The sequence below is a fragment of the Saimiri boliviensis genome, chromosome 11 (assembly GCF_048565385.1).
Source record: "Saimiri boliviensis isolate mSaiBol1 chromosome 11, mSaiBol1.pri, whole genome shotgun sequence".
Lineage (NCBI taxonomy): Eukaryota > Metazoa > Chordata > Mammalia > Primates > Cebidae > Saimiri > Saimiri boliviensis.
The window spans coordinates 116599025-116622610 of NC_133459.1; the positions used below are offsets into that span (position 1 = coordinate 116599025).

The 23586-nt window shown below is 36.6% G+C and overlaps 1 protein-coding gene across 7 annotated transcripts in view; it reads right to left on the reverse strand.

Moving 5' to 3' along the window:
- CCDC18 (coiled-coil domain containing 18) overlaps positions 1-23586 on the reverse strand; it is a 104332-nt gene that overhangs the window by 20555 nt on the left and 60191 nt on the right. For 6 of the 7 annotated variants that reach the window (XM_074381413.1, XM_074381412.1, XM_074381411.1 and 3 more), the window contains 8 exons: positions 19352-19519; positions 15841-15983; positions 12744-12907; positions 12325-12538; positions 9716-9815; positions 9012-9128; positions 1812-1955; positions 19-222 (listed from right to left, as the gene is read on the reverse strand). In XM_074381413.1, the coding sequence (XP_074237514.1) occupies positions 19-222; positions 1812-1955; positions 9012-9128; positions 9716-9815; positions 12325-12538; positions 12744-12907; positions 15841-15983; positions 19352-19519 (1254 nt within the window). The remainder of the gene's footprint in view (positions 1-18; positions 223-1811; positions 1956-9011; positions 9129-9715; positions 9816-12324; positions 12539-12743; positions 12908-15840; positions 15984-19351; positions 19520-23586) is intronic. The other variant, XM_074381414.1, reaches the window with a different exon arrangement.

Here is a 23586-nt window from a genome sequence, read left to right on the forward strand (position 1 = left end):
ATTTAAAATAGGGATTACTTTCTCTTTAGAGAGATGCCTTATATCCTCCAGTTCACTAGAGAGCCTTTCTATTTCTCTCTGTGCTTGGACTTGTTGACGACGAGCCTCCACCAACTCTGTATGAGAGTTCTGCATCTGCTCCCGGGTTAGCCTCAATTCTTGCCCCAAATCTATAGTCTCCTTGTACTGAGTAGCAATGTACTGTTCCTGCTCTTTCATAACCTGAAAAGCACAAGGTATTTGTAGGTTTCAGAATGAAATATACAGGTTATCTATTTCTTATTCTGATTTAATAAGTAAATTTCCCCCTTCCAGCTAAATTCTTATAAAATTTAACATACAATGAGTATCACACACTGTGAAACTGATATTCACACACACAAAAAAAAATTCTAATAAGAAAATGACAAAAATACCATAATAAAATTGGGACTCTTATTGATATATATTACATGACTATAACATATACAAGCCATATAATCTTTTATCATTTTGAATGTATCATTTACGACAGAAAAGAAAAAGAGAAAAAGAAGTTAACATTTGATTATCTATGTGAAAGACAATGAATATATTGATATATACTTCCTCCTCCTCCCCCTCCTCCTTCCCCTCCCCCTCTTCCTCCTCCTCCTCCTCCTCCTCTTTTTTTTTTTGATACAGGCTCTTGCTCATTGCATATATTGGAGTGCAGTGGTGTGATCACAAATCACTGCAGCCTTGACCTCTCAGGCATAAGCAATCCTCCCACCTCAGCTTCCCAAGTAGCTGGGACCACAGGCATGCATCACCACACCAAGCTAGTTTTTTAATGTTTTTGTAGAGACATTGGTTTCATTGCTATGTTGCCCAGGCTGATCTTGAATTTCTGGGCTCAAGTGATCCTGCCAACTCGGCCTCCTAAAGTGCTGGGATTAGAGGTATGAGGCACCGTCCCTGACCCTAAATTCACTTTTTAAAAAGGCAACTGGTAGAATGAATTCACCAGTCAACACACATGCATACTAATCATAAGAAGTTATCAAACTTCATCTGGCAATTCAATGGACTTGGTCTCAATAATGTATAATTATTTATTTACCCATTCTTTTGATGGAGTTCCTAACAGACAAAACACTGTATGTAGGCCGGGCGCGGTGGCTCAAGCCTGTAATCCCAGCACTTTGGGAGGCTGAGGCGGGTGGATCACAAGGTCAAGAGATCGAGACCATCCTGGTCAACATGATGAAACCCCGCCTCTACTAAAAATACAAAAAATTAGCTGGGCATGGTAGTGCGTGCCTGTAATCCCAGCTACTCAGGAGGCTGAGGCAGGAGAATTGCCTGAAACCAGGAGGCGGAGGTTGCGGTGAGCCGAGATCGCGCCATTGCACTCCAGCCTGGGTAACAAGAGCGAAACTCCGTCTAAAAAAAAACAACAACAACAAAAAAAACAAAACACTGTATCTTATTGATAGCTGACTCTTCAATTCTATTACATAGTATGTTCTCAACAAATATTTGTCAACTAAATAAGCATATGTTGTAGATTTACTATATGAGAGATACCAGAGGCCTGTATATAGAGATAAATAAGACATTGTACTTGCCTATACCTAAACCATCAGAAAAGTATTTTATTTATTTGTTTTTTTGAGAAAAATATTTTAAAAGGTCAAAGAAACTAACAGGTTTCTGGCACAAATAACTAGACTAAAAACAGTTATGGCACAGTTTCTGTATATTTTAAAACCAAACAGTTTAAAACATAAAGATTCATTTCACTCAACAGAGACTACCACTTGTTCCTTGGGTGGAAATAATTTGCTTACACTCTCTGTTTCTTTCATCCTTTGTTGTGTTCTTTCAATTTCTTTTTTCAGTTGACTTATCTCCTGTTCATTTTGAAGCATTATAAACTCTTTTTCTCGAAGCTGTTCTTTAGCGTTTTGTAATTTGTCATTCAAACTTTCTATCTGAATTTTAAACAGATAAGAAGTATTAGTAAAACTAACGAAAAATAATTTAGTCATAGCTGTGTTCCAAGTAGTCAAGTTTTAAACACTCATATCTAAAAGCAAAATATAAACATGTATTTTTCTTAAGACAATCATATCTTGGAAATAAGCACAGGAATTCTTGTTCTTGGACATTACCAGGATGGTGGAATAGAAGGTAACCCACTCATATTCCTCCACAACAGCAAGAATCTTGCACCCTCTCAGACTTCACCACTATACAATATATCTATGTAACCAAAAACTACCTGTACCCCAAAAGTGATTGAAATTTTAAAAATTAAAGTAGAAGTTGTATTCTACCATTATATTAAATCGAGAAGACTTTTTTGTTTTTGTTTTAGCTTACAGAAGTCTGTAAACCACAAAATGAAAATTGTGTCTTCACTCCAGGCTCTCAATAATACCTAGAGATAAATAAACACTGTTAATTTAAAATTAAAAAAATAAAGAATCCTGCACTTATCCATAGTCAAAAGTCTCTTTGCAGGAGCCTCAAGATTCAGGTGGGAGTTTGTGAAACCCTGTAGAGATGAAGACCTAGGAGGGTTATTTTGAGAGCACAGACAGAAAGCTAGGTGGCTGCTATGCCAAGCTTGCTTCTGCATTCAAGCCTGGAAACAGCCCAGTTCCCCAAGGAACTTGGCTACAGCTCCATTTGGCCTGGAGCCTATAAGCACAACCATCTGCAAAGGGGTCCATAAGGAATCGTGCATACTAGCACTTTAGCAGAACGGCTCTCTGCTTGCTGACATGTCTCACCAGCGAACGGGAAAGTTGCCTGGCAACTCTGCTCTAACTCCCCTCAGCTGAGGTCTCAGCTCAGAGCTGCTCACACACAGACCCAAAGAGAAACTTGTCCTAATCCTGCAGCCTAGGAGTCTAAGCCTCCTTGAAAGGCTTGCCAACCTCTGTCCCACAGCAGATCCCAAGGGGACCCAGTCTCAGCTCCGACTCCTGCTGCAATCAAGGAACTATCCCCATCTATGTGGGGACTTGCTGGGAGACAATGCCCCTCTGAAATAATGAGACAGGCCCTCCAGCCTCTGTCCCTCAGCAGATGCTAAGGGGATACAGTCTCAGCTCCAGCAGCTCCCAGTGCAGACAGGGAACTATTCCATGTAAGCTGAGACTGCTGGCCCTGTCTGGGCGAACAAGATAGGTTCTCCAGCCTCCATTCCACAGCAGATGCCAAGGGGGCCCAGTCTCAACTCTAGCTCTTCCCACTGTAGTTGGGGAAATATCCTGTGAAGAAACTTGGTGGGCTATGGGTACCCCTCTAAGCTGAGACTGGGTTCTCCAGGGTCCACTCCACAATATATCTCAAGATGGCCAGTCTCAACTCCAGCCCCTCTCATTGCAACTAGAGACTCATCCCACCTGTAAAATGATCTGCTGGGAAACATGTCCTTCTGGGCCACGAGGACAGCCTTCTGGACCTACATCCCAGGCAAGCATTCCCACAGCCTTAGTATGCAACTTGAGTCTTTCCCAGGTCCCTGTGGGCTGGAAAGCCATGTAAACCTTGGAGCCCTCATAAGACTTGCAGCCAGCCTGGATGTAGATCACCCTCTAGCGTTCAACAGCTGCAGTGATCACAGCCTCAGGGAACACAAAAGCCAGTTTGCTTAGAATTCCTGAGGGCCTCCCAAAAAGGACTAGCACAAAGGCAGACTGCAAAGACTAAAATAAATACCCAGTCCCTGAATATGCAGATGTCATTGCAGGTCTGTAAGCATCAAGAACATTCAAGGAAATGCAACCTCACCAGATGAACAAAATCAGGCACCAGAGAATAACCCTAAAGTGATGAAGATGTGTGATTTCTCAAAGAACTAAAATAGCTATTTTAAGGGAGTTCAACAAACTATAAGAAGACACAGAGAATCAATTAAGAAATTTACCAAAGAAATTTAACAGTGAATAAAATAATTTTTAAAAAAATCAAACAAAAATTTTGGAGCTGAAAAATACAACAAATGAAGTAAAAAATGAAATAAAGAGCATCAATAGCAGAATGGGTCAAACAGAATCAGTGAGCTTGAAGATGGACTATTTGAAAGTATATAGTCAGAGCTGAGGATGGTGACTCACACCTGTAATCCAGGTACTCAGTAGGCTGGAAGGATTGCTTGAGCCTAGGAATATGAGACCAGACTGAGTCACATAGTGAAACTCCATCACTTAAAAAAAATATATCATTTTTAACTAACCAGGTGTGGTGGCATGCACCTGTAGTCCCAGCTACTCATGAGGCGGAAGTGTGGGGATCCTTCGAGCCCAGGTGGTCAAGGCTACACTTAGCTAATTGTGCCACCTCACTCCATCTCTGGGTAACAGAGACCCCATGTTTGATAAATAATAAATAAATAGAATATACAGTGAGAGGAGGAAAAAAAGAACAAGAATGAGCAAAGCATATAGGATCGTTGCGACAACATCAAAAGAGCAAATATTTGAATTATTGGAGTTAAAGAGGGAACTGAGAAAGACAAAGGGGTAGAAAGCTTTTTTAAAGAAACAACAGAAAAATTTCCAAACCTGAAGAAAGATATAAGTAGGCAGGTATAAGGAGGTCAAAGATTGCTAATAGATTCAACCCAAATAATAACACCCTAAGACTTATTATAATAAAACTCTCAAAGATCAAAGACAAAGACAGGGTCCTGAAAGCAGTAAGAGAAAAGAAGCAAATAATATATGAGGAAGATCCAATATGCCTGGTAGCAGACTTCTCAGGAGAAACCTTACAGACCAGGAAGGAGTAAGATGGTACACTCGGTGTTGAACAAAAAAAACCTGTCAACTATGAATACTGTGCCAAGCAGAGTTATCCTTCAGAAATGAAGAGATACCTTCCCAAACAAAAGCTGAGGAAACTTATCACTACTAGACCTATCCTACAAGAAATGCTAAAGGGAGTACTTCAAACTTAAAGAAAAATAGACAGTAATGTGACTGTTATACTAATACTGAAATCACAGTGTGTAAACCACTTATATCTTTAGGAAGAAGACTAAAAGATGAAATTATTAAATAATAATTACAACAATTTATTAAGAGATAGGCAATATAAAAATTTAACTGGAACACCAAAAATTCAAAATGTGGAAGGAGAAGGAGATTAAAGTATACAGGTTTTTAATTTTTTTTTTTTGCTATCAAAGTTAAGTTGATATCAGTTTTCAATAACTTGTTAATAACAATAGGATGTTTTGTATGTGTCTCACCACAAAGCAAAAACCTGTGAGAGATATACTAAATATAAAAAGTAACCAATTAATCACACTACCAGAAAAAAAATCATTTAACCACAATGAAAGACAGTAAGTGGGAAAAAAAAAAGGAGTTACAAAACACCTAAAAGACAAGTAACAAAAAGGCACAGATCCTTACCTATCAATAACAACACTGAATGTAACCAGACTAAATTTTCCATTTAAAACATATAGAGCAGGTGAATGGATTAAAAAAACAAATCCAACTATATGCTTCTTAAAATAAATTCACTTCATAAAGACACACATAGACTGAAAGTAAAAGAATATAAATAGATATTCCATTCAAATTAGAAATCAAAAAGAATAGAAATAGCTATACTTAGACAAAACAGACTTCAGATCAAAGACAGTAAGAAGAAACAAAGAAGGCCAATATATAATGATAAATGTCATGTTATTATATAACAGGATTATGTAAAATTATATATATTATCATTATATAAGAGGATATAAAAATTATAAATATCTACGCACCCAGGCATATAGAGCTCCCAAGTACGTACAGCAATCATGAACAGATCTAAAGCAACAAATAGGTGGTTGCAATAAAACAATAGTAGGGGACTTCAATACTCCACTCTCAGTAATGGACAGATTGTCCAGATTTAAAAAATCAACAAAGAAACATCAGAGTTCAACTATAAACTAGGCCAAAGAGGAATTTTGTAACTGACATTTACAGAACACTTCATCCAACTGTCACTGAATACACATTCTTTTCTTTCTTTCTTTTTTTGACAGGGTCTCACTCTGTTGCTCAGGCTGGAGTGCAGTGGCACAATCATAGCTCACTGTGGCCTTGACCTCCTGGGTTCAAGTGATCCTCCCACCTTAGCCTCCCAAGTAGCTGGAACTACAAGTGCATATCATCACACCTGGCTATTTTTATTTTTTTACTTTTTGTAGAGACAAGGTCCCACTATGTTGCCCAGGCTCACATTCTTATCAGCCCATGGAATATTATCCAGAATACATAAATATGTTAGGCCACAAAATAAGACTCATCAAATTTTAAAAGACAGAGAACCTATCAAGTATATTATCTAAACATTATGGAATAAAACTAGAAATCAATAACAAGAGGAACTTTGGAAATTATACAAATACATTAAATTTAAACAACATTCTCCTGAATGAACAAAAGGTGAATGAAGAATTTTTTTTTAATGTAATGTCTTGAAACAAATAAAATATGCACCTAAAGGTGCATATTAAAATTAAAAGCATTACTGAAAATATTATTACTGATATTAATACTGATATTAAATAATATTACTGAAAATAATGTTTTTAGAATTGCATTGAGAATATATTTGATAGGATTTCTACTTTTAAAAATTTGATGAGACTTATTTTATGGCCTAACATATATTCTGGATAATATGTCATAGTTTTATGTATTCTGAATAATTCCATGTGCTGGTAAGAATATGAGCCTGAGCAACATAGTGGGACCCTGTCTCTAAAAAAGAAGTTCAAGTGGGTCTTGAACTGCTTTTCCCACACTAGAATAGGAACAGCCAAACCCAATATTATTAGAAGGAAAGCAATAATAAAGATCAGAGCAAAAAATAAATGAAATCAAGACTATAAAACAATACAGAGGATAAATGAAACAATGAGTTGATTTCTTGAAAAGATAAACAAAATTGACAAATGCTTTTAGATGACTAAGAGAAGACCCAAATAAATAAAATGAGATGAAAAAGGACACATTACAACTGATACCACAGAAATACAAAGGCTCATTAGAGACTATTATGAACAACTATACACCCACAAATTGGAAAACCTAGAAGAAACAGATAAACTTCTGGGCCCACACAACCTACGGAGACTGAACCATGAAGAAACAGAAAACTTGAATAGAACAATAACAAGTAATGAGATAAAAGCAGTAATAAAAAGTCTCCCGTCAAAGAAAAGCCCAAGGACCTGATGGATTCACTGCTGAATTCTACCAAACATTTAAAGAAAAATGAATACCCATTCTACTCAAATGACTTCAAAAAACTGAAGAGGAGGGATTTTTGAGATAGAGTTTCACTCTGGTGCCCAGGCTGGAGTGCAGTTGCGCACTCATGGCAATGCAGCAGCCTCTACTTCCCAGACTCAAGCAATTCTTCCATCTCAACATCCTGAGTAGCTGGGTCTATAGGCACATGCCACCACACCTGGCTAATTTTTGTATTTTCTGTAGAGGCGGGATCTCACCAGGTTGCCCAGGCTGGTCTTGAACTGAGCTCAAGCAATCTGCCCACCTCAATCTCCCAAAGTGCAGGAATTACAGGCATGCACCACTCTGCCTGGCCCACTTCTAAACTCATTCTACAAGGCCAGCATTGTCCTCATACCAAAACCAGACAAGAACACAACAGAAACAGAAAACAACAGGCCAATATCCCTGATGAACACAGACATAGAATCCACAACAGAATACCATCAAACGGAATTCAAAAACATTTTTTAGAAGATCATTTACCATAACCAAATGGAATTCACCATCACCTAGTGGAATTCATGCCAGGGATGAAAAGATGGTCCAATACACACAAATCATTAAACATGATACATCGCATCAACAGAATCAAGGACAAAAAACATACAATAATTTCATATTAAAATTAAAAGCATTATTGAAAAGCATCAGATAAAATTCAACATCTTTTCATGATAAAATCTCTCAACAAATTGGGTATAGAAGGAAAATAACACAATAAAGACCATTTATAACAAACCCATAGTTAATATTATTCCTATGAAGGAAAAGGAAAAAACTGAAAGTTTTTCCACTAAGATACATAACAAGACAAGTATGCCCACTTTCACCACTATTATTCAATATAGTACTGGAATTCCTGAATACAGCAACTAGAAAACAGAAAAAAGGGCATCCAAATTGGAAGAGAGAAGTTAAATTATCCTTGTTTGCAGATGATATAATATTATATTTGGAAAAACCTGAAAACTCCATGAAAAAAACTATTAGAAATGATAAACAAGGCTGGGCATGGTGTAGCATACCTGTATTCCCAGCAATTTGGGAGGCTAAGTGGTCAGATAGCTTGAGCCCAGGAGTTTGAGACCTACCTGGGCAACATGGCAAAACCCCATCTCTACATAAAATTTAAAAATTGGCCAAGCATGGTGGTGCACGCCTGTAGTTCCAGCTGCTTGGGAGACTGAGGTGGGAAGATCACCCGAGCTTGGGATGTCGAGGCTGCAGTGAGCTATCACAACACTGCACTCCAGCCCGGATGACAGAGTGAGATCTTGTCTCAAAACAGAAAACAAAACAAAACAAAACAAAAAATAACTGATAAATTCAGTCAAGTTGCAAGATACAAAACATACAAAAATCAATAGCATTGCTATACACTAAAATCAATCAATCTGAAAAAGAAACCAAGAAAACAATCCTATTTAAAGCAGTTACAAAAAAATAGGAAGAAATTTAATCAAAGAAGCGAAAGATCCACAGAGTGCGGGAGCTCACACCTGTAATCCCAATGCTTTGGTAGACCAAGGCGGGAGGACTGCTTGAGCCCAGGAACTTGAGGCTGTAGTGAAGTATGATCACATGCCACTGCACTCCAGCCTGGGCAACAGAGCGAGACTCTGCCTCCAAAACAAACAAACAAACAAACAAACAAAAACACCCACTATGAAATGGGTGTTTTTATAGTTTGAATTAAAAAAAAAAATTAAAATATGTAATTTTAAAATAATTTACCTGTTTGTTACATTCTTTAAGTTCCAATTCTGATTTCTCCAAAGTACCTTCTAATTTAATTATTTTTTGTTCCATTTCTCCTCTGTGCTCACGAATAGTCATATCCAAATGTGTAACCTAAAAAATAACAAACTGTTGTTCAATTTTATTCTGAAATAGAAACTTGTGCGCTTAGAATATGCTTTGTCACTGTTTATAGCAAGTATAACAAGTATAAACTCATCTCAAATTATTTTTTAAATGGGAAAAAAGAATCATTGTTTACTAATGGTTCATGAGCCTCATAAACCTTTTTTAAAAATACATAATGACATTCAATCCCATATACATTACAGAAACTTAAAATATAGTTGTGTTCATAAATAACAAATGAAATAATTCAGATTCATTTTATGCTGGATAAAAAGTGCTAAATAATGCCTTCCAAATATTTTTGTTCCTCTAAAACTTAGCTTCTTCTGATATGGGGTAATATAAGAGATCAAAAGGCTCAGATACTAAGCTAATCCTCATTTTCAAAATCTACTTGCTAGAAAAATATCAAGGTAAAGAGAGATGACATATCTCTAATTTATTAAATCCTATGTGCAGAGAAAAGATATGCTATAAAAATACCCATTTTACAAAAAATTGGTGACCTCTCAAATCCTGTATGACTGTGTCATAACAGAAAACTTCATTTAATATAATCAAGAAAAATCAACCTGAGCTGCTCTTTGCTTTAGTTCCCAATTTCTCTCCTTAAGTGCCTGATCCATTTCAAGGAGCTCCTGCTTTTTGTCTTCAATCTCCATCTTGCATTCTCTACAATTTATCAAAGGAAAAAGATCAAAGCAGATAGTAGGAATATTCTAATTTTAAAAAGTTACGTCGACCAGGTTATCTTTTCTATAAACTAAAAGCAAAAGAATATATGCAATTAACTCAGATTGAAAGGGTCAAACTAAAGGAATAATTGAGAAAAAGATAGACAGGCCGGGTGCAGTGGCTCATGCCTATAATCCCAGCACTTTGGGAGGCCAAGGTGGGCAAATCACAAGATCAGGAGTTCGAGATCAGTCTGGTCAGTATGATGAAACACCATCTCTACTAAAAATATAAAAATTAGCTGGGTGTGGTGGCAGGTGCCTATAGTCCCAGCTGCTCGGGAGGCTGAGGCAGGAGAATCACTTGAACTCAGGAGGTAGAGGTTGCAGTGAGCCGAGATCGCGCCATTGCACTCCAGCCTGGGCAAAAGAGTAAGACTCCATCTCCAAAAAGAAAAAAAGAAAAAAGAAAAAGATTGACATCAATACAATTAATTTAATAAGGGGTATTCTAAAAAGGTAAAAGTTATTCATTTAATTAATTCATTCACTTATTGATTTAGCAAATATTTACTAATGTTTCCTATATGCCAGGGTTCTAAGCACTGTGGATTTAATAGTAAAAAAGATAAATGTCTCTGATCTGAGTTTACGTTCTAACAGGACCAGGAGAAAAGACAGACTATAAACACCTAAGTTAAAAATATATATAATAGGGACTAAGTTACAGCATTAATTGCATGATGAGGTAGTGAGGTGGCTACTTTAGAGTGGGTAGTCAGAGAAGGCTTCTCTCTGAAGTAATATGAAGGACAATAAGCTGATCATTTAACTGTCATCCCAATAAAAAGAAACAGCTATGCTCAAGGTTCCATGGTAGAAGCAAACTTGGTAAGTGTGAACTATAAGAAAAAAGCCAGGATGGTCTCAAACTCCTCACCTTGTGATCTGCCTGCCTCGACCTTCCAAAGTGCTGGGATTACAGGTGTAGGCCACCACTCCCAGCCTAATTTATGTCTTAAATAATAAACTTAAATATTTTTGGAAAAATGGATTGTTGGGATGGGGTCAAGAACGTAAGCAGAGCCTGGTTAGGAAGCTACAGCAATGGATCAGGTGAGAAATGATGCTTTGTGCTAAGGATAACGGAAAAGAGGCCAGGAAATCAATGGATTTAAGAATATGTTTTGGGACTGGGTGTAGGGGCTCATGCCTGTAATCCCAGCACTTTGGGAGGCTCAGGACGGTGGAGCACCTGAGGCCAAGAGTTCAAGACCAGTCTGGCCAATATGGCAAGACCCCACCTCTACTAACAATACAAAATTTAGCTAGGCATGGTGCTGGGCACCTGTAATCCTATCTACTTGGTGGTTGAGGCAGAATTGCTTGAACCGGGAGGCAGAGACTGCAATGAGCTGAGATCACGCCACTGCACTCCAGCCTGTGTAACAGAGCGAGACTCTGTCTCAAAAAAAAAAAAAAAAAAGTATATGTTTTAGAAATAAAGTTGACATGGCTTGCTAATGCACTGGATGAAAACAGGGATAGAATGAGAGAACAAGAAAAATCTTACGTAGTTTTGGTTTGAGCAACTGCATGATGCTGAGTTAGAGGAAGGACAGGGTTATGAGGAAATATGAGTCCTATTTTGGCCAAGTTTGAGATGCCTCTTAAAAATATCCAAATGGAGACAAGTAAGTAGTTGGATATTGAATCTGGAATTACAGAAAAAGGTAAATACTGGAGTTTGTGGATACAGAAGAGAAGGGGGCCCTACACTGAATTCTGCGGTATAACATCTAAATTTCTGGGTTATCTTGCTGCTCCTTATCCTGTTCATTTCACATTTTACATCCTAATTTGTAACTGTTTTCCTTTTCTGAATCTATTTCCCATACTTTGGCTCTGATCTGGCTGTCCACCTCCAATCACTATACATGTGTGTTGGCATAGCAGTTTATGCTGTACTGCTAATCTAAGATCCCAGACTTTAGAGATGGACTTGTGTTTTAACTTCCTTCTCTAGACTCTACTACCTGTATTACTTGGAGCATTTTATTTTTCTCAAGGCCTCAGGTTTCTCAACTATTAAAAAGGTGATAATACGTTTCTATTAGGTGTGTTGCAGGGAAATGAGTGAGATAGTAAGTGAAGTCCCTGGTAGAGTCCTGGCACAAAATAAGGACTTAATACAAAGAACAATATTACCAATATTATATCCTTCTGCTGTTAGCCACTGCTGTTAGCTGGCCCCATCATTTTTTTTACCACTAGGGCCAGTATAAAATAGTCTAAAGACTGAGGACGAGAGTTCTGGCAGCCAACAACAGCTGAATTAGTTAGATAAGGCATGGGATAGGCTGGCTGGGAAGAGCCAAAGTGAGTCAAAGGCAGTTGAGAAGTTTAGACATCTAGAACGCAATGACACATTTAACCGTATGATTCAAGGACTCAGTCATAAAATGAAATGCCAATAACTGTAATACCATTTCTTATTATTAACTCACCTAAGTTCAGCTGTGAGATCCTTTATTGTAGTGTATTTTTCCTCTAATGATAACTGAGCCTTCTGTAGTACATCTCTCAATTCCTGGAGTTGCCTTAAAGTACTTTTTAATTCTCCATGAGCATTTTGTAGTTCAGTCTCTAGTGCTTCCCGTTTTTGCAAGGCTTCTGTTAGTTCAGTTTCGGTATTATGCTGCAACTTTTCTAACTCCTTTACTATTAAGAAGAGAGAATGATTTTATAACTATATATAAACCATTTCTCATTATAAATTTTGTTTATAATATTCAATTTTATTCATCTACATGGGGAAAAATACCATTTACTGTCCCTTCCAGCCCCACCATCTCAAATTCTCACATTATTTCACTTCGTAAGTACAAATACATAAGCAGCTAAACTCATGTAACCTCTTGCTTACCAGCATTTGTTTTCTTTTCTAGCTCTGTCTTTGTCTGATCTAAGATCATATCTAACTGAGAGAGGTGCATTGCTTTATTTTCTCCATCTCGTTTTAGGTGCATTATTTCTTTTTCCATTTTAGACAGCTCTTCTTTGTACTGATCCATCTCAAGTTTTACTTGCCTAAGTAAAAACAATAAAACAGGTAATTTAGAAACTTAAAAAACTAACTGATTTGTCACTGACTAAAGAAAGCCTGAAAGTTATATGAGGATAAATAATCAGCAAAATATCTAGTCAGAATTTTAAATCACCTGTTTTAAAAAATTCTCCAACTAAAAACTATTCCTTTATACTTTACATACCACTAAATAAAACTTTACTACTACCTGGTAATATTTAACAAGCCTAGTATTCTTTTCAGTCTAACTCCGTTTAACTTTAGCTCTGCATGTATTGAAAACATCCAAGGACCTCATTCATCTATAATTTTTGTTATTAGCAACTAAGACAATAAATAAGCCAAACAATCAAATTATTCATCATAAAAAATCATACTACTCACAGGAGAGCCAAGTCAGTTGTTTTTACTCAGAGTTTATTAGTTCTATCCTTTTCTTAGCTTTAAAAGGGACTAGATTCCTAGACTAGTGCAACTTCCCTGCTTAACAGAAGAGAAAACTGGAAGACTAGGTGAACTCTCTGAGATAATACAACTAGTTGTTCACAGTGATAGGGCCGTGTTTACTAACTTTGTTAGTCTTGAGCTTATTCTAAACTGGCAGCTCCTCTACAGACAAATCAACATAGTAAGAGCCAGTTTTGAGTCCCTTTGTTGGTAATTCCAAAGTGATATTCACTAATTAAACAATTGTTAATGTTATCCTCAATGGTAGGAAGAGTTCATTTTTCTTTGTGTCAACACTGTTTCTGTTGATCTTTGAAATTTTCTAAATTGAGTTTGCAACTAGGAGCATTTCTTTTCTAAATAAAACTTCAACAAATTTGGATTTGTTCAAGAATTTTTAAATCAGAAGTCCATGAGTCAACTTAAGGAAAACTATAAAACCCCTGAAACAATATGCAAAATTATACATGTATAATGTACATGTGAACATCTTTGTCTAGAGGACAAGCTATAGCTTTTTACCAGATCCTCAAATATGTCCATAGACCAACTAACTTAAGAACTAATAGATTAGACAAGTGCTAATGACACTTATACATTTCTAAAATCGCAAGTAAAGAATTTTTACCTTGACCGATTAGCTCTAATATTAAAGTAGATGTAAAACAGATTATAAAAAAATAATCAAAAGAAGTTGACACACAGAGCTATGAACAGACAGCTTGTCAGCAAAGGAATTAGGGGAAAATTATAGAAAACATATACAAGGACTCAAAAAGCATTAGTAACCTACAGACATTTCATAAAAAAAAAAGTACTGTATATGCTTCAAAAGTTTCATTAGGATGTGACTACATTTTAGCATGATATATATAATGATAACCCTAAGATACCCAGGGAAAGTAAAAATGCCAGGAAAATTTGTATTTTAGAAATTTTCCACCAAAAAAAGTTTTTTGTTTGGTTTTGATTTAAATTTTCAGCACTTGATAAATTCCATGGGAGAAAGTCGCTGGGGTTATGTTAAAGATCAGGATCATTAGAGTACAGAAACTGTTAAAAATGAGAAGCCAAGGTGACAGAAGGATCAAGCTTCAGGTGTATACTGAAATCACCAAAAAGAGTGACAGAAGTGATGCTGGAGAAAGCAACAGTAAGTCAGGTGGTCTACAGAAATCAGCACAAGTGAGGGTTCAGCACATGAGGTTCACAGAGAACAGTATATACTTCACACCTAGCCTGAACCCTGTGGTACAAGAGCTATATAGGGAAAAGTTTTTTACTTTAGAAGTTTACAGGGGAAGAAGTAATGTCCTTAAGTGAGGGTCAGGTTTCTATTACAGCAAGAAAAAAGAAAAAGTAGTAAATATAGAGAATGAATTATGAAGTTCAAAAAGCACAGTAGAAGTCTTTCAGAAGTTGGGATGGGGTTGGAGAAAGAAACAGAATGTGTGGAGAGCCTTTTGGGAATTAGTGTGAGATATGAGGGCTGACCTGGAAATCTAGGGCTTCTTGTGGTATCTGGCATAAACAAGGATAAAGTGATAATGTAATCAGCCTTCACAGACTCAAGGTGGACATTAGTGGTGAGGCCATGTTAGTGAATAGAACATCTGTCAATGGAAGAAAAAAGGTCTGAAAAATTTTGGTCTTAGCCTTAAACATGGGATGCCGTCAACTCTGTTGAGAGGTGTGACGGACATCTGAAGCAGCAAGGTGGTCCTTTGAGAACAAAGGACCCCTGTCAATGGAGGATAGGGAATCTGGGAACATGTGATTTTAGTTCCAGTGCAAAAGTTTACTCTTGACTCCTGTTGGTAGAAGGGTGGGTTGATTATATTACAAATTATGTCAATTCTTCATGACAAAGTAGAAGAGATCTGAAGAGGCTGGGTACTGCTTTCAGCTCATGAGTTCCTCTCTTGAGCAATTAAATATTGATGCCTGGGACCAGCCTAGCCAAATTAAATCAGAATCTTTCGGTTTTATTTAATCTAAAAGTGGAAGCCAGGCATCAGTATTTTTTTTTTTTTTTTTTACAAACTCCTGAGGTGATTTTAATATTCACTAAAGGCTGAGAACCACTTTTGTATTGTCACTCTTCCCCTATATAATTGGATCACCTAAAAGTTTCCTCTCTGTGAGTATATTTACATTTTTGCTTACAACTTTCAATGATATTCACAAGTAACAGTTGCTGAGTGCCTATGAGGTATAAAGAACTGTGTCAGTTGTTGTGTACGACTCTAAAATAAACCAGATATGATCCTTGTCTTAAAAAACTTGTAGTAGGAAGGTTAAAAGTATTAAACTATAATACAGAAAAAGCATAATGAGAGATGTGAGGGAAATACAAAGTACAACAGGAACACAGACTATGGAGACATTAATTCCTCAAGCAAATGCTCTACTGAACATTATTTGATTTTGAAACTCAGATACCACTGAACTGAAATGAGAAGGTAAATAAAACGTATTGACATTTTACCTGGCAGTGCCAGTAAGCTCAATCACTTTTTGCCTTTTCAAATCTGCTTCATGTGCAGCTGATTCACATTTCTCCTCCATTTTTCTCAACTTTTCAGCTGAAGTTTCCCGTTGTTTTTGAAGTTCTTGTTCCAGTTTTGACACCTTTTAAAGCAGTTTTCATTAAACATTTTAAATTCAGAAGAAAAATGCCTTTATAAATATGTAACCTAGCTTATTACTTTCAATATGTATCATAAAAACCAACATACAGACCAAGAAGTAATATTTTGAAAATATAAAAGCAAGGCTTACTTTCTAATAATAAAGATACTTTACATACATATTATTATTTAGGGAAGTAGCCACATCATAACACTAAAGTGTGATAATAATTGAACAAAATGACAGTAAATGTTCCTCTTTTTGTTATCCCCATTTGAAATGCTCTTTCTTCTCTTACCAAACTGCTCCTTTCTTTTCTTCACAAATTGGCTCATTCAACAGATTGCTAGATTTCCAAATGATCACAAATGTTACAACTTGTATTTGCTGCCATCATAACTCGAATTTGTTCCTATTCATTCTTCCTCTACTCTACTACAATAAAGGAGGTATTCTTCCTCCTATATAAGTCAAACTACTTCATAGGTGTTCTGGATTTAATTCCTACCAATTTTTTCAGGAACTTCCTACTACTATCTCCTCTTTCCATTTATCTTCAGTCTCTCTACTGTTTTTTTTAATATTAGCACTTAAATATGTTCAAGACTTTCCCACTGTAAAAAGCTTTTCTTCAGACCTCAACCTCCCTCTACCTACCATCCTTTATTTCCTCCCATGTACAGTCCAACTTCTCAAAGTTTTCTATGCTTGTTGTATCACTGTCTCACTTCTCATTCTTCAACCCATAGCCAGAGGCCATTCCACAGAAATAGGGATTACATCACCAGTGACTTCCAAGTTGCTAATTCTAATGGACATTTCCCAACCCTCATTTTACTTGACATTAATTTCAACAGCCCACGACACCAACATTCCTTCCTTCCTTAATGAAATCCTTACTTTGGCTTCCATGTATCACATCCCTCAGGGATCTGCCCAAGTCAATCTTCTTGCTTTTCATTCTATATTCTCTCCCTAGGTAATCTCAGTCACTCCATGTCTTCATGAATATTTATATGGCTGTGGTCTCAAAGTTAAGCTCTCAATTCTAACCTGAATATTCCTCCTACTCTTCTAAAATCCCTCACTGAAGAACTAAATATACATTATGAGCCATTAATATCTTGCCAGGTGAGGTGGTTCACGCCTATAATCCCAGCACTTTGGGAGGCCAAGGAGGGCGGATCACGTAAGCCCAAGAGTTCAAGACCAGCCTGGGCAACATGGTGAAACTTTGTCTTTACAAAAAAAAATAATTAGCTGGGCATGGTGGCACACACTCAGAAGGTTGAAATGGGAGAATCACCTGAGCCCAGGGAAGTCGAGGCTGTACTCAGCTGTGATCATGTCACTGCACTCCAGCCTGTATGACAGAGTAAGACCCTGTCTCAAACAAAACAAAACAAAACAAATCCCATTAATATCCACCCCTCCACCTCAAGTTCCAAGAATAAAATTAAAACACTATTCAGGTAAAAACAGAAAGGAATCAAAGAAAATCTACCTACTCAATTATTAATTAAATAAAGAAATCTAAAGATGCAAAATGGAACCTATACATAGCAGAATACGAATGAAAGGCAGAAAGAGAATATGTAGTCAAAAAATTTACTTCAAATAATGAAGAAAATTTTAGATATAAACTTCCACAGACATCAAGGAAGCTAATGAGAAAACAAAATCTTTTAAAACAAAGATCATGAAGAAATAAAATCACCAAATAAAAAATACAAATGAACTGGTAACAGAAAAAAAGAAAAAGGGAAAAAAAGACCAAAAAAAAAAAAAATACAACCATTATAGAAATGAAAACCACCTTAAAAGGAATAAGAATCATAATCAATCCTGCAAGAAACAGAGACAACGACAAAAGATGTAGCAAGGGGGAATCAAACATAGATGAGAGAAGAAACGCTTCAGGATGAAGCACTTAGCTGTATGGCAGGCACAGTAAGCAGTAGGTCTAAATTTTAACAAAAGGGATGGAGAGTCACAAGAAGATGACTCCTAAAAAAAATACAGAATACCTGCCTGATGTGTTTAAATGCAGTGAAAAGAAGATTCTTTAGTTCCACTGGACAGGCTGAGGATGAATTCAGAACAAGTACATAAAAGACCATACAAATGACAAAAAAGGAAAATACAGTAAGATTACAGGGGACAATCATTTTCTAATTTAAACAATCCTGTTTTTTCTTTTGAAAGAGGAATTTTATTTCTTTTGAAAGAGAAAAACAAAATAAAAATGTAAAATAAAGAATTCAGATAAATTCAGTAATGAATTAAAGGAAAAATATTAGATTCTAGTATAAAATTATCTAGGATTCTTACATTCAAGTAAGCAATAATTTTTCGTTTTACAACTTTCAGGGGTATTTCCCCTTGGGATTTTTCTTTTAGTGCACTGCTTTGCCATTTCTCTAAGGAATATCATACACCATGTCTTGATCCAAAAAGGAAAAATTATAGGTATTCAGATTAGGTAAAGGAAGACAAGGAGACAGACTGAATAAAGAAGCATGAATTATAAATTGTATGTAATGACAAACATATAAGAATTGTTATAAGAGCTGGAGGTCAAATTACATAGGAATAGAACTTTATTTTACAATATTAATATAGAATACTTCTTATAAGGCAAAATCCTTGAGGTTAAACAGCAGTTTTTTGTTTTCTGTTTTTTTGCAGATGGAGTCTCACACTGTCACCCAGGCTGGAGTACAGTGGTGTGATCTTGGCTCACTGCAACCTCCACCTCCTGTGTTCAAGCAATTCTCATGTCTCAATCTCTCGAGTAGCTGGGGTTACAGGCATGTGCCACCATAACTGGCTAATTTTTGTATTTTTAGTAGAAATGAGGTTTGGCCATGCTGGCCAGGCTGGTCTCAAACTACTGACCTCAGATGATCTGCCTGCCTTGGCCTCCCAAAGTGTTGGAATTATAGGCATGAGTCATAGTATCCAGCCAAACAGCAATTTAAAAAACTAACCAGGCCGGGAGCGGTGGCTCAAGCCTGTAATCCCAGCACTTTGGGAGGCCGAGGCGGGTGGATCACAAGGTCGAGAGATCGAGACCATCCTGGTCAACATGGTGAAACCCCGTCTCTACTAAAAATACAAAAATTAGCTGGGCATGGTGGCGCGTGCCTGTAATCCCAGCTACTCAGGAGGCTGAGGCAGGAGAATTGCCTGAGCCCAGGAGGTGGAGGTTGCGGTGAGCCGAGATCGTGCCATTGCACTCCAGCCTGGGTAACAAGAACAAAACTCTGTCTCAAAAAAAAAAAACCAAAACTAACCAAAAGTCTATTTGTGATTTTAAAAATTTCTCTTTCATACAAGTAAAACAATCTTGGCCTAATTATATATACCTGTTTTTCAAGTTTAGTTTGAGTATCTTCTAGCTCTCCATTTCTAATTGTCTCTTGTTGTAACATTTGCTGCTGTTGCTGAAGAGTATGCTGTAGAATACTGTTTTGCTCCGCAGTCTCCTGAAGACTGTGATTTTTTATCTTTAGCTCTTTCTGTAAACAATATACCTACAAATACAAAGACAGACAGACACACACACACACACACACACACACACACACACACACGTATATCTCAATACAATGCAATGTTTCAAATAAAAGGCAATAAAATATCAAAGCTGTCTTCCTTATCAGATAACAATCCTTGTCATATGGGACAATTGTATTCATGTCTATAGTTTGTCATTGGAAGGGCAGCCTTCATTTTTCTAATGGCGAGATGTATTTGAAGGACCTGCTTATACGATTGGCTCTTGGTTGGGTATCTGGAAATCTGGCTTTTAAAATTTTCCTAAATGATGAGGTTGTTTTGCCTGCCTGGGGAACTGAAACATGGCTTCCTTTGTATTCTGGAATTTTTGATACTTGTAGGCTGGTCGTTGTTCCCGTGCAACAAGCCCCTGTTAAAAACTCCAAACTGGCCGGGTTTGGTGGCTCATACCTGTAATTCCAGGACTCTGGGAGGCCCCGGCGGGCAGATCACCTGAGGCCAGGAGTTCAAGACCAGCCTGACCAACATGGAGAAACCTCGTCTCTACTAAAAATACAAAATTAGCTGGGCATGGTGGCATGCATCTGCAATCCTAGCTACTCGGGAGGCTGAGGCAGGAGAATCACTTGAACCCAGGAGGCAGAGGTTGCACTGAGCTGAGATCGTGCCATTGCACTCCAGCCTGGGCAACAGGAGTGTAACTTCAACTCAAAAATCAAACAAACAGACAAAACCAGGCGCGGTGGCTCACACCTGTAATCCTAGCACTTTGGGAGGCCCAGGCGGGTGGATTCCTTGAGGTCAGGAGTTTGAGACCAGTCTGGCCAACATGGTGAAACCCTGTCTCTACTAAAAATACAAAAAAATTAGCCAGGCATGGTGGCATGCACCTGTAATCCCAGCTACTTGGGAGGCTGAGGCAGAGGAATTGCTTGAACCAGGGAGGTGGAGGTTGCAGTAAGCCGAGATTGCGCCACTGCACTCCAGCCTGGGCTACAGAAAGACTCCATCTCAAAAAAAAAAAAAAAAAAAAAAAAAAATCTTGAACTTTGAGTCATAAATAGGCTTCCCAAGGTGGAAACAGATGTTGCCACATTTCATTGCTATAAAAAGTATAAAAAGGAGCATGTTCTGTTTGATCTCTCCCAGAAGTAGTGAAGAGCATAGGCAGCCATGGTTTTATCTGCACTCCACCTGATTCTTTCACGCTTACTACTAATAAACTATAGTTATAAAAGCACTATATAATGTTTGGTGCTATTTATTGCTATTGTTTATAAAGTAATATCCCAGCAAAGCACTGCTGAATATTTATGCTCCAAAAAACGCATAAAGGAATGAGACTAGTTACTAAAGAAATTTCACTAATTACTCGAAATATTTAGGACTTGAATATGATGGTCTCCAAAATTACCTTAAAAGATACTTTTAAAGTTACCCAAGAGCACCTATTAAAAAGAAAAATAGGCTGGGCAAGGTGGCTCACGCCTGTAATCCCAATACTTTGGGAGGCCAAGGTAGGTGGATCACCTGAGGTCAGCAGTCTGAGACCAGCCTGACCAACATGAAGAAACCCTGTCTTACTAAAAATACAAAATCAGCCGGGCATGGTGGCATATGCTTGTCATCCCAGCTACTCGGGAGGCTGAGACTGGAGAATTGCTTTAATCCGAGAGGCAGAGGTTGCAGTGAGCTGAGATTGTGCCATGGCACTCAAGCCTGGGCAACAAGAGTAAAACTCTGTCTCAAAAAAAAAAAAAAAGTACATCATTATACCTGTGGAGAGCAGCCGGTGTTGATGTCCTCTAATAAATATGCCAGCAGAAATGATTTTTAAAATAGTATCAACAATAAAACATGATTTAAAATATATTTTTATAATTCTTATTCTACCACAGTGAATGGAAGATTTAATAAGCGATGATTGTCAATGTGATTAAAAATGATGCAACCATTTAAATAATTAAAAACAGTTAACATAAAAATTTATGAAGTTAAAAAAATCACATTTCATTAATATAATTTTGAAAAATGTAAATGTAAATAGAAAAATGAAAACTGAAGTATTAGAGAATGGGCTGTAGGTAAATGTTCTTTAAAAGTTTTCTTGTTGTTGCTTATGTAATAAATTTTTTAAATGAAGGAAAATAAAGCCATTTCTTTAAAGCAAACAATCTTTCCAATAATTATCATTCCAAAAGGAATTTTAAACTCATTATAGTAAATAGTGGAAGAGAATCATGATTTGCTTTTTTTTTTTTTTTCCTAACTATCCAGCAGGTGAACATTAAGGCCTTCAGAGCCAAATATTCTTTGCTCATGATGAGAAGCTCCTAGATTTCAGATTTCTTTATTATATGATGATGATGTAAACGTGAAGTAACCCTGGATATAACAGGCAACTAACTGATCTCTAATCCTGTTATTATAATCCCTTTTCATGCAAATCTGTTTTGCTTAATTCTATCTGTATGAAAACAATTTAGTGTAAATATGTATCAGTATCACCTGCTCTGTTTTCTCTCTCAGCTCCTGGAAAAACCTGCAGATCACACTTCTGCAGTGGTTTAGTTTATATAGAACTGACTTGCCTGCAAGATAGGTTTAAATACTATTTTTTTCTTTATTGGAACATCCTGTCTCATACTTACCTATTCGGAGAAAAAAAAAATGGACAAGACATTAAAATAAGACAAAACAGAAGAAAAAAATAAGATCTAACCAAAACACAAAGCCTTACCACATAATAACAACAAAATTTTATTTCAGTAATCTAGCCACTGACAAAATTTCAATTACATATATTGAAATACCTAATATTAATTACCACAAATATTTACAAAATAACAACCTATATCTATCAAACTTATACTGACATTTCATTGCACTCTCCCTTAACTTCCAGTTGGCTTTAGTTTAAAAGTAAATATAGAACAAATTGTTTTTACATTATATTCTCTACTAATGTATTATTATATTCCCAGAGTACTTACTGTTTTATAATTGGAGTAAATAAGAAAGTAGAATTTAGATAAAATCTACCTTACACTTAACTTTATCTAGTATCACTAGATAATTGTTGCTTAATAGTTGCTTAAAAGTAAAATATAATGCAGAATTGCTGCTTAAAATCAAAATATAATGCAGAAATATATAATGTCAGTTTCTCAAAATCTAAGTCCATCCATTTAAATGAAGATATTTATCAATGAAATAACTGATTTTATTGAATAAATTCTGTATGCAGAAAACACGGCTTATTTGCATCTACTTTGTATCTACTTTCTTTTACAATGTTGACAATGTAATTTTGCATGAACATATGACTTTATCATTTTAAAAGCACTGTTAAAAACATTTTAATATGAAATTAAATATCTTTCAAAAATTCTGAATCCCAAAGTATTATTTTCATCAGAAATATATTTAAGCATCTGGAAAAGAGTATGTGGCTGAGGCAAAAGCTCAGAGGAATATATATTAGCTTTTTGCAACATGTAATCAACATGTAGTTTTTGCAATTGGCTAAATTACTACCAATATGCCATAGGGTCCCTTAATTATTCAGCGAGTTATATGATTGGGGCATATTCCCTGACTTAAAAGATAAAAACATCTTTTAATGTCACCTATTATTTTATTTTATTTATTTATTTTTTTTTTGAGACGGAGTTTTGCTCTTGTTACCCAGGCTGGAGTGCAATGGCGTGATCTTGGCTCACCGCAATCTCCGCTACCTGGGTTCAGGCAATTCTCCTGCCTCAGCCTCCCGAGTAGCTGGGATTACAGGCACACGCCACTATGCCCAGCTAATTTTTTGTATTTTTAGTAGAGACGGGGTTTCACCATGTTGACCAGGATGGTCTCGATCTCTTGACCTTGTGATCCACCCACCTCAGCCTCCCAAAGTACTGGGATTACAGGCTTGAGCCACTGCGCCCAGCCTAATGTCACCTATTATTAACAGAATGGATACACTATTAATCAAATGAGTTTCTAAAATATAGCTATATATAATAAAAACTTCACAACTCTGCTGTTATAAGGTGTTAATTATATTAACCAACATTAGAAAGAATTT